The following is a 12,079-nucleotide window of genomic DNA, read 5'->3' on the forward strand; positions in this document are numbered from 1 at the left end:
ACATGTATGTGTATACTGTGTGATTGTATACTGTGTGTGTGTATACTGTGTGGCCCCATAATCTCTGATTGCCTGGGGGCCCCATAATCTCCTATTGCCCGGGGGCCCCATGAGTTATCAGTCCGCCCCTGAGCACAACCTACAAAATATATTCTAGCCAGACTGGCACTTACTACTCAGTCAAGCCCTTCTCTACTAGGATGGTGGAACTTGTTTCATGCTCCACAAAACTTTACTTACAAGGTTCATATAGTGTTTCCCTCAGCTTGTGCAATTAATCTTTGAGAATAAAACCTGAAAGCTGATTGGTTTCTATGCAGAGCTGTGCCAGATTTTGCATGCTCCAGTTTTAGAAAAATCAACCCCTCTGTGAGAAGTAGCATAATTAGGTTAATGCCAGATTTTCATGAAACTCAGCAATGCTTTCCAATGGCTTCATAATTTGGAGGGCACGTTTTGTAGTTAGGGGTCCCAGCCTACAACTTTCTTCCAGATAGGCATAATGAGGGAAGGGATTTGTATGTTTTTGTTTTTTTTTATTTTAGCATTCATTGACACTTACCTTAGCTTTGATAATGACGCACTGCAAACTGCTATTGGCTTGGTCATACCACAGGCTAAATTCCAAGGCTCCCAGTGTGGCTTTGCAAGAAAGAATACAAATAATTATTTTAGCAAACCAAAATCACTCACGATTAAAATGATACACATAGACCCTAGAAAAATTTCTTCAATGCATCTGGCTACTCTGCTGTTAAAAATGAATGGAGGACTTAGCAGAGTATTATTTTCCTTTGTTTATCGTAGTACTATGAATGACTGTTAATCAACAATGGAATTCTCTTTGCCACTGGAAAATAAACCAAATTCTTCATGGGCTATTAACAGTTTGTCATTTGCAGCAACTGTGCTCAGGAAGTGAAACAAAATCAATGAGGCATAACTCTTTTAAAGTGACTCTACAAAAATCTTGCCTGTTCCCTCTACACACCTGTTGATGGCTTCCTTCCCCCTTTATAAGAAACATCAATGTGGGTTTCCTACCTGTACTTTGTCTACATAAGAAGTGGAAAGAATACTTTCCCGTATATACATAGTAAATCTCAACAAGAAAGCTATTATATTATATATATATTACACAGTAAGTTCTAGAAAACTGGACTGTTATGCCCCGTACACACGGTCGGACATTGATCGGACATTCCGACAACAAAATCCTAGGATTTTTTCAGATGGATGTTGGCTCAAACTTGTCTTGCATACACACGGTCACACAAAGTTGTCGGAAAATCCGATCATTCTGAACGCGGTGACGTAAAACACGTACGTCGGGACTATAAACGGGGCAGTAGCCAATAGCTTTCATCTCTTTATTAATTCTGAGCATGCGTGGCACTTTGTCCGTCGGATTTGTGTACACACGATCGAAAATTCTGACAACGGATTTTGTTGTCGGAAAATTTTATATCCTGCTCTCAAACTTTGTGTGTCGGAAAATCCGATGGAAAATGTGTGATGGAGCCTACACATGGTCGGAATTTCCGACAACAAGGTCCTATCACACATTTTCCATCGGAAAATCCGACCGTGTGTACGGGGCATAAGAGTTCACATGTGACACCCCAAATTGCTTTTCTGTTACTATGATGTAAGTAGATGAACACACAGCATATGCAGCAACTTGACCCATGCCTGAAAAAGATACTTACATACATAACACATCCGCCCTACCCATCTGATTATTGTGGTTATTGCCAGATTGGGCAATAATCATGTAAGCAGATTTTTCATTACTCTGGTCAATGTGCCCTGGCCTAGACTACTGGGGATGAATCAGTAAGCCAGGATAGATAGATAGATATACTATATATATATATATATATATATATATATATATATATATATATATATATATATATATATATATATATATATATAATTTTTTTTTATTTTTATTTTTTACTAATTCCTATGTAGACAAGCCCGTGCCTACAGCACTTCTCCTCTCTACTTCATTAGTGTAAACTTGCATGTTTGCCTATTCTAAAGTTATTTTAGCTTGCAAAATTTTTGCTGGTCATATGGCTTATAATTTGAAAGTTTTTTTCTGCAATGTTAGAAACAACTTCTTTTCACTGGCTCAGTTGAAGACTCTGATTTAAAGGGAATGGTTTCATTTATAATGCCTATCTATATTTATTATGGTCAGGACTCCAAAAAAAAAATTTTCATTCCCTTTTGGAGCCACCAGATGGAGCTTTAGGCTCCTTTTCCCATTTTCAAGGCCCTCTCTTTTATGTAAAGCCTGTTATTTACAGAATTCAATGGGTTTTTGTTTTACCAAAGGAAAATATGTTTTTCACTTAGCAAAGGGAAAGGGAAATTTCCCTAGGGCTTAGTGAATGCTGTGAACCTCTGATGACGTCTATCATTCATTTATGTTCAAGCAAAAATGCAGGGTTTTTTAAATTATTTTAATTGCACGTGACTGGGTAATCTTTGCAAAGTGAAACTGAAACTTTACTACATTCACTAAGCCCTGGGGCAAATTTCCTTGCAAAGTAAAAAGCCTATTTGCCTTTAGAAAATCAACTCCAATATCTCAAAATTTACATATCTAAGCATTCAATCAAATATACACATATTTACCTACTAATAAGCAGCAACTCAATCCTTATCAGATGGCTTTTTTTGCGAGTTTCAATCAAGGCAAAATCAGACAAAAAATATGCAATTACTGTTGTATTGACTTTTTTTAGATAACCTTTTGTGCTCTGTGAATAAAACAGCATTTATGAATGTAAAAAGGAAAGTTTTTCCCTTTTCATAAAAAAACAGCCTTTTCTTTAGTTTCTAACAGTAGGGCCGTTTAGGTCTTTAGGGGTAGCCTAATAACAATTTTGTCTTATTGTTTATGAAACAGAGCACTACTGCCATACATACTGGTTGACCTCCAAAACCAGATACCCAAAAATGTTTCCTTTCTTTTCCCCATGCCTTAAAATTATTGTAAGCCATTGAGAGCCATACTGTGTTTTTTTTATACCCACACCATTGAGGGCTACAGTGCTTTAAAGGGTGCATTGAGGTAATTTTCTACATCCCCTTTACCATACCTTACTATTTACTGGCATCTGGATTTTTCTTGGCTTCCTTGGAGAAAGGTGTTTCTCTTGGCAGTTGGGTGGGCATCAAGTCTTACAACTCTAGGTTTTCTACTTCTAGGACCAGGGAATGTTTGGTGGATGGGTGAGTAGAAGGCACATTGGGTGCCACTTTTAAAGCCTGAGTGCACAGACCCTTAATTCCGGCTTATTTCCAGTCTATGGACAATAAAATATTCCCATATTTTTAACAAGCTATAAAAGAACCTTAAAACAAGCAATTTCTGACCTCTTCACCTGCTTGTACTGTGAAGGAATTCACTCTCGAGGACCCTTCAGGATCACAACAAAGACTCTAAAATTGGGTTTTTAGAGACTGACGTGCCTTAATTTCCAATCCTTCAAAAGCTGGTTACAGTGTGTGGTATTTCCAAGGACATCAGATCTATGTATAATTTTGTAAGGCAGAAACAAAAGCTGAAGATACTAGTAGACCATGGAAAAATTATTATTAGATGGTATCAAAGTTCCCAGAAACCATTCTCTGCATATCAGCTGAGATATCAAATCTGCAGAGCATTAGTGACTGAAAATTATAGTAAAGTCATATTACTTGCACTGGGATAAGTTGGTGCAGGTGTTTAGACAGCATTAAATGAAGGCACGTCAGTCTATTGGAATTTCTGGTCTGTATCATCAACCCTCCATCGTTTTGGTTGTGACCATTGAAGTACACCATCACATCATTCGTGTCCTCCATTAAAGACCTGCTGGAGTGAATGGTCTTAATGCCTGTATGACCCACCGCCGTATGGCGTGTGTGTCCATCTTTGTTTGGTAAGCGTACCCAATCTTCCCTTCATTTCACATGTTTATCTGAGAATGACATATGGAGAAACCTATGCATTTTCACCCATCATCTGGGGAAAGGACATCACTCTAATATTTCCCTTATATGGGACTATACCACACTCTATAGAGGAGTTTTACAGTTGAAACTACATTTTGTCATTTTTGTTGACTTTTTTGTTCACTAATTTTTTATATATTTATTATATATTTTATATTTTTTATTTTACATTTTCCTTTTACCATCCACTCTACACTGCACTGATTTCGTGATTTCATTCACTAAACATTGGTTTCTCATTTATGAATGACCAGTGGTCTTATATTTACACCTGGGGATAATCTGGGGTTTATACATATCACATTAGCGCTGCATTTTTTGATGTTTTTTGTTTAAAAGTACTTTATTGTTTATTTAGAATATGCAAATACTTTAATGTTGATAGTCTGGGCATGAGTTTACTTTAAGAATCCAACCTGGTACATGAAAATGTGCTATAGTACATGAGTATGTATGAATGAATTTTAACCTGTGTGCTTTTTTTAATGGTATATGCACTTTATGTACATATGTACTAAGCTCAATTGTCAGCATAATATATACTACCTAAAAATGAGAACTCTAAACACTAAAACACACAGATTTCCAGTATGTTGTTTCAATATCTCAAACATATATTTGTTGTTTATTTTGGAGACATTGTTTAATAGAAACACCCTGTTCTAGGCTAACTGAAATACTGTATCGCGTATCATTAAATATACATAGAAGCATCCAATTATCACCTGCTTGCCACTATAGAGCATTAACACTACACTAGTGAACATATATATACAGCTTCCCCACCTACCTTTACCATCTTTCTCTTCTCTAATCCCCTTTACTTTTTGCTTTTCCTATATAGGTTTAAAATAAAATGCCAACTATTTCCATTTTGCAAACTGTAAATCATTAGCCTGGAAGACGGCAAACGATCTAAACTTATTTATGTAGCACCCTCCTAGTTAAGTTGCTAGAGTGATGGGCAAATGTATTTCTTTTTGGCTCTTCTGTAATTAGTCAGGTAGCTGTTGGTTGCTTTTGGCTATTTTGGATCTTTCAGGCTGCAGATTTGATTGCTCTCCCCTGCTTTCTAGAGGAGGCGTGTCCGTTAAGTGGCTGTGGAACAAATAAATAATCTGAGGCCTTGAGCAGTCCTACTGGAGGAGTTTCAGCCCTCTGTGCACACTGCTGGAGTTTGCTACATGCTCATTGGGGTCCCAGCTCTGGCATAGCCAGGAAGGCCTACTTCTAAAGATCCTTTTCTGGAGCTGATCAAAGGATTTCACTTAGGGGACCTGGTCTGGAGAGCTCACTGAAAAGTGCCTGGTGAAAGTTGGAAAGGGTCTGGCTTTCCTAGGGCATTGTGAGCATTAACTTCTCTCTCACTGAAGAGTGTCCTGTGGATACTGGGAGAAGGCATCCTGTGATCCTGTGACATTGTGAGTACTGACCTGAGCTTAGGGTCCTAGTGACTGTGTGCGGTTTTATTTGAATGGATCAGCCAGTCTGGGATAGTTTTTAAAAAGGGACCGCCATCTGTATTTTCTCCTGCTAAGAGACTGTTCGTAGAGGCTTAGCAAAGTGGAGTGTTCTCCTGCAAATATTCAGTGACTCTGGAGTATCCCATATCTCCCTATACCCCATCCAAGTTTTTCAGCACTAAAAATCCTAAAAAGACATCCCCTAAACGGATTACTAAGCAAGAGTGAATGAACTATTACTGTGAGTCTTACTGCCACTGCACTAATCTTGGGAAAGATCCGGTTGAAACACAGTGGCTCCTTCAGGGGTAGCACCACATTCAGTAAAAATATATGAACAATGATGATGCAGAAACTCATCACAACCAATCATATTTTAGTTAATTAAATACAGATTGTAATAGGTGAAATGTTGGCTGCAATTTGCTCTTTCTCTCATTGAATACATCTGTATGTATAACATGTTCTATGTACAACTAGAATTTTCATGACATTTCCAGAATTTAATATGTGGAACAATCCAGAGAGAATGACGACTATGTAACGTATTAAATGTGGTTTGTGTGTGAAGCCATGTGGCAATCAGTACTCTAACAATGGATGCTATACATTAAGTTTTGTCAGGTAGGAAAACAACATGCCTTGCCATGAAATCATTTACTTTTCCACCCACTCACTTGCTTCATCTGAGTCATAGCTATTAGCTTCCTCCTCTTCATCTTCTTGTGGTTGGGACTGCCGTGAGGGAGCTGCTGTAGTGGTCGAAGGCACAGCAGCAGAGTAGGAGACAGTCTGGCGAAGAGGTCGGTCCTCTCTGACACCTTGTGGTGTGAATCCTATGGGCTTCTCCTCCCTGGGTGCTACAGCTGCGTATGCTTGTTCGGACTGGGATACAGGAGGACCACCTGTGGAGAACATTTAGTTCCTTGTGAATAATAAATGACAGATGCTATTCAAGGAATCTTACAAGGATTGTTGCTTGGAACACTAATCGCTCCATTTTTTCAAACAATATTTTAATATATGTTTCATTATACTAATAAAGACATTTAGGGTGCCCTTTGAAACAGACTCAATGACTGAAATGTACAACATTTATTTACCCATTGCAACAAATGGGATATAACTGTTTTCTGATCTGACCACAGTATAGTGACTTCTGAGTCGGTACTATCAATTACTATACGCTGCATTTTGACATTGCTACAATGCCTTATTGAGCACACATGATTTTTTTTCAATGAAAAATATTCAGATTTTGCATTAAGGATACACACAGTTGCATACATGTTTCTACAGATTTATTTTTTTTTCCATTTATCTACATTCCCTTCTGTGAAACAATCAATCAATCTACACATTTTGAGTACTCTTTGTAAAATGTATATTTTTTTTACCACTTTCAAATTTGTGCTTCTGCCTGGTCTTGCAATATTAAATGTGTAGTTAGAATGGGGCTTTAAAGTGAATGTTCAATGCTTTTTTTTTTTTTTTTTTTTTTTTTTTTTTCTTTTTAGTATGATGTCTTTTATACATCTATATGGAAACAATGCCTACAAAATGTTGAAAGTGTACCACTTGGTGCTGACTTCTATACAAAAACTGTTCTGCTAAAAGAGACAGCTGCATTATTAAGAGAAGAAACACACCTCCTCCCACTCTGCTTGTAGACAAGGGTATGGCTTAATTAGTCCTTTTATTTTGGCAAATAACAAGCATGAAGGAAGGTAGTGCTAGACTTTCTTTCTAGAAAGTCAGGAATGTTGTGCAAACTGGTTGTCATGGATGCACCCTGCCATAAATAAGGCGGTTATAAATCATATAAAATATCATATAATCATATTTAATATCAGTTTGCTAAATTAAAAAAAAATACATGTTAAAAATTAATTAAAGCCAATAAGAACTCCAGCACAAACAAAAACATTTCTATTGTTTCTAATCCCATGGCTTTTTAAAATACTACTACAATTGTTTCTTAGTTTCCTAAACTGGAAGGAAACCAAAATGCCAGTATGAAAAATAACATCCTCTTCTAAACCAAAAATCTAGAATAATTTGTTGCCTGTGCCCACTCTGCTTTAAAGCTGATATCCAGGTTTCCTGGGCTGATGGCCCAAATGAGCTATTTCCTTCACTAACATGTGGACCCACTGGGGCGTGCTGTTGTAGCCTCAGCTACATACAGTATACAGCACCATGTTGTTGGTGCGAGAGGAGACCATCCTTTCTCACACCCAGAACAAAATAGAGTCAGTCTGAGTGGCACTCAGCCATGCATAGGCAGCTTTGTATTCTATTAATGAATACGAAGCGTCCTCTGATTAGCCGAGTCAAAGATTATGACATCATCAGCCTGCCGATCTGACTCAGCCAATGAGAGGAAGCTTTAAAGAATACGTTACCCCAACATTTCATATTCCTGATATGTGCCTGCTTTATCATGTACTTGTATGAAAAAGTATCCTGCTCACTTTGTAATGCTTTCTTTGTCCAAAATCCCTGATGTTCCTGCCAGTCCCTTTGCTTTCCCATCAAAAATTGACCATGCTAGACATAAGAGCACAGTGTGATCGGTTTTCTTGCTGTGCTGGGAACTCAGCCTGCTCTCCTCCAATGAGATTATGCTGGCAACCACCCCCCTTGTTTACAAGGTAAGGGTTCACATATACTTTAACACTGTCAATTTGTTATCACTTCAGCATCTACGATTGACACCAGTTCCAGTGTTGTGCTATTCACAGGGCACAGAACATTGATGATGTTTTTGCTGTGCTCTGTGACTGGCACTGCAGAGTGAGGTGGTGGGGGCACAACATCAGAACTGGTGACAATTATAAAGACTATTTTAATGTAGTAGGTAGCCAGGAGTGCAGCTTTCCACTGTACATATCAACAGCACTCAGCAAAACTTAAACAAGTTCCTGAAGTAACAACACATTGACAGTGGTGATTTGAGTATTAAAGATTAAAAACAACATTAATTAACTGTTTGTGGAGTTGGGTTTAAAAAACTGTATTAAATTGGGAGAAGAAAGAACAGACAGCACCTGTGGGAGGGACCAGCAAAAAGGAGGTAAGTGACCACTCTGTGCAATACCCTTGCACAGAGCAGGTGAGTATAGCATTTTTTTTTAAAGCAAAACACATTTTGTCTTTAGTATCACTTTAAATATGGTGGCACATTAGTTTTCTTATTTTATGCTTTTTCAATTTAGAAACTGAATAACAGACCTTGACTCTGGCTCAAACCTCTGGTACTTATGCAACAAAATCCAAAACTCTTACTACATGTATATGAGACCCGAAAGTATAAAAAACTGAGAATAAAAACCTGATTTTAGCTCATGTTCTTCATCGATGAAGAACATGATATGAGGAAATGAAAGTCCCATATCCAAGAAAGTAAATTATACTTATCAGATCCGATCGTTGGTAAATCTCCTATGGCTGGTGGAGAGCATGTCCAATACAGGATGTATTGCAGGGTAAATCTGTCCCATATCGTGTTACTGAGTCATCAGGGAGAGGTGGACAATGGCAAGAATCCTGACCGGTTTCGCCGGTCTCAGTCGGCTGCTTCAGAGGCTGGTGAGAATTTGCTCAAACTCTTACCAGCCATGTGCCTGAAGGGTCCTAGACCATTTTGTGCTCCACCAGTGTGGTTAACTGTACAGTGCAAGGGAGGGAGTCAAGGCATGAAGATTTGCTGTGCTATAATAGTCAACATCTGACCCTTGGTTGGGTCCTCAACACCTTTGCATCTTCAAAACCTTGAATAACTGGCCTCCTCTAGACCACTGCATTACATCAGCCTGGTTTGGATAAATTCCACTTCACCCTTATGCATGTGTTCTTCTCTACAATTGGATATGAACTGTGTGTATTTTCCTTAATTATATTCCAGTACTGCGGCTCAGATACCATAGTATCGAATTAAGGAATCATACTGAACTGTTTCTTTTCAGGACCATGCATCCAAACATAACTTTAAACCCTGCTTATATATCCCCATCCACTGGCAACACTAGCCAGGGGGTAAGGGTATATTAAACTCAGTGACACACTGGGGTCACAAACATCTATATGTGTATACATATGAGGTGGACAATTGTTTTTTAATGGTATGAGTGATTTTCCTTATTGTGTGATGTGGTACCAATTTCTAGTTGCCAACTTTTTCACTACTTGACAAAAATAAAGTATTTTTCTAGTTGACACAGTGAGTTGAATCAAATTTTTGTATTGCATATGAGGAGTTTTGAGCTAAAATCGGGCTTTTATTCTCAGTAATTGTGCTATGTTCCACACCGATAAGCTCCCACCTCATTTACACCATATATTTTTGAGCCTCCCTTGAAAGGGATATTTTGCATTGATATTTAGGGTAGTATCTTGAGGGTCTTTTAAATCTAAGAGTGCATAAAAAGTCACACGCTTGTTATATCAATAATCAAAAAACCCAACATATAAATCTAATTAAAACCATAATTGGGCAATTATCAAAAAAAAACAGCAGCTGCGGAGAAAAAAATCCCCCTTCCCCCAGAAAAACCCTCACTTGCTAGCCAAAAACAGAACTTGCTCAAATGAATGATGTAGGGCAAAATCCCTCATCTGGGAATATAGTCCACAAAGCATTTATCCGGACTAGGGAGTCCTGTATTGTATTGCATCCACTGGGACCAGACCATCAATGCATGCATATATCAATGTAATCCACATTATCATTGAATCATCTTCCAGGAAGCAATCAAATACCTAATTATGGCCTTCATGGGGTTACGCACCTGATCATAAATATTATACTTTCATAGCAGGATCCACTGGAACACTTCAAGGGAAGATCTGTACTACTCAAATGCCTGGGTTTATCAAAACATAGTTCTACATATATGATAAATGCCATATAGCCCATATACGTTTCTTCCCAACAGACAACTCCAAAGAAATATCTGCACCATTCTAGTCAGTCTGTTTTACTATAGCATAGTTCCGCATTTATGAGATGGGTGCAGTGTGACACATAAATATTTGGTCGGGTGGCTGTGAATCTACTTTGTAGGGATCTTTCCAAACACCAGTTAGGTTCAATAAACTATAAGCTTATAGTTGCCTTATAGTTGCCTTAAAGTGTCATAAACATCATATTCCTGATATGTGCCTGCTGCACCATGTACTTGTATGAAAAACTATCCTGTTCTCTGTGTATGCTTCCTTTATGTGAAATCCCTGGTGTTCCTGACAGTTTTCTTATTAAAAACTGACCACACTAAGCAGAAGAACACAGTGTGGTCAGTTCTTTAGTTCTCTAGTTTTGCTGGGAACTCAGCCTGCTCTCCTCCAATGATCAGACTTAGCCTAACACACCATTCACTGGGAAGCTCAGTGTGCTGCTGCATCTCCTCCCACAGCTCTTATGCAGCTGAGAACAGAAGGAATGTGATCACGTATTAAAAAAAAGGGATAAAAGGTATTCATAATGTATCTTTATATCCATACAAACATGTTTTGCCTTTCATTTCTATTTTAAACTGAATGGGTTGTTTTATAAGGCGATCGTTTACAATAACTTTAAAGGGGGAGGCGCCAGCTTTGGTATAAGGATCCCATGTGAATGGAGGGCAGGAAAAGATACTAAACCATCCATGTTGGCCCAGGGAAATCCAATCCACCTTATAGGGTTTCATGGGTAGGTATCCATCCTTGTGGAAGATATGGCCTGGTCACTCAATTTATTATGGGGGGAGAGTGTCCCAACATGCTGTTTCTTCCAAGGGGACATGAGATGGAAACCTTACTGGTTTCACTGGTCATGCTGGCTTCATCAGAAGCAAATCCTGAAAAATTGTTTGTTATCTCTTTAACCACTTCCTGCCTGGCCTATATCAAAATGACGGCCGGGCGGTGGTTCCATTATCCTGACTGGACGTCATATGATGCCTTTCAGGATAACGAGCCACCACGCCCCCTTGGGGGTGTGCAGCACACGATCGGTGGTGCGGTGTGTCAGTCTGACACACCGCAACACCGATCTCCGTAAAGAGCCTCTGACGGCTGATCACGGTGTAAACAGAAAGAGCCATGCATCAGCTTTTTCTCTATCGCGTCTGACAGACGCATGTAGAGGAGAGCCGATCGGCTGCTCTCCTGACAGGGGGGGTCTGCGCTGATTTATTATCAGTGCAGCCCCCCGAGGATGCCCACATAGGACCACCAGCGATACCACCAAGGATGCCCACCACTGATGAACATCAGGTATACCACCCATGGCCACCAGGGATGCCAATCTGTGCCTACAAATGATGCCAATCTGTGCCCACAAATGGTGCCAATCAGTGCCCATCAGCAATGCCTGCCGGTGCCTCCTTATCAGTGATGCTCATCAGTGCCATCTATCAGTGTCCATAAGTGCCACACATCAGTGTCCATCAGTGCCACCTATCAGTGCCATCTATCAGTGCAGCCTATCAGTGCCCATCAGTGCCACCCATAAGTACCCATCCATGCAGCCTTTCAGTGCCCATCAGTGTCACCTATCAGTGCCCTTCAATGCCACCTATGAGTGCCCATCAGTGCCACCTATGAGCGCCCATCAGTGC

At 39.2% G+C, this 12,079-nt stretch overlaps 1 protein-coding gene across 4 annotated transcripts in view; it reads right to left on the minus strand.

Moving 5' to 3' along the window:
* RPH3A (rabphilin 3A) overlaps positions 1–12,079 on the minus strand; it is a 433,918-nt gene that overhangs the window by 104,789 nt on the left and 317,050 nt on the right. For all 4 annotated transcript variants that reach the window (XM_073625921.1, XM_073625905.1, XM_073625913.1 and 1 more), the window contains 2 exons: positions 6,155–6,382; positions 563–642 (listed from right to left, as the gene is read on the minus strand). In XM_073625921.1, the coding sequence (XP_073482022.1) occupies positions 563–642; positions 6,155–6,382 (308 nt within the window). The remainder of the gene's footprint in view (positions 1–562; positions 643–6,154; positions 6,383–12,079) is intronic.

The sequence above is a fragment of the Aquarana catesbeiana genome, linkage group LG01 (genome assembly GCF_042186555.1).
Source record: "Aquarana catesbeiana isolate 2022-GZ linkage group LG01, ASM4218655v1, whole genome shotgun sequence".
In the NCBI taxonomy this organism is placed as follows: domain Eukaryota; kingdom Metazoa; phylum Chordata; class Amphibia; order Anura; family Ranidae; genus Aquarana; species Aquarana catesbeiana.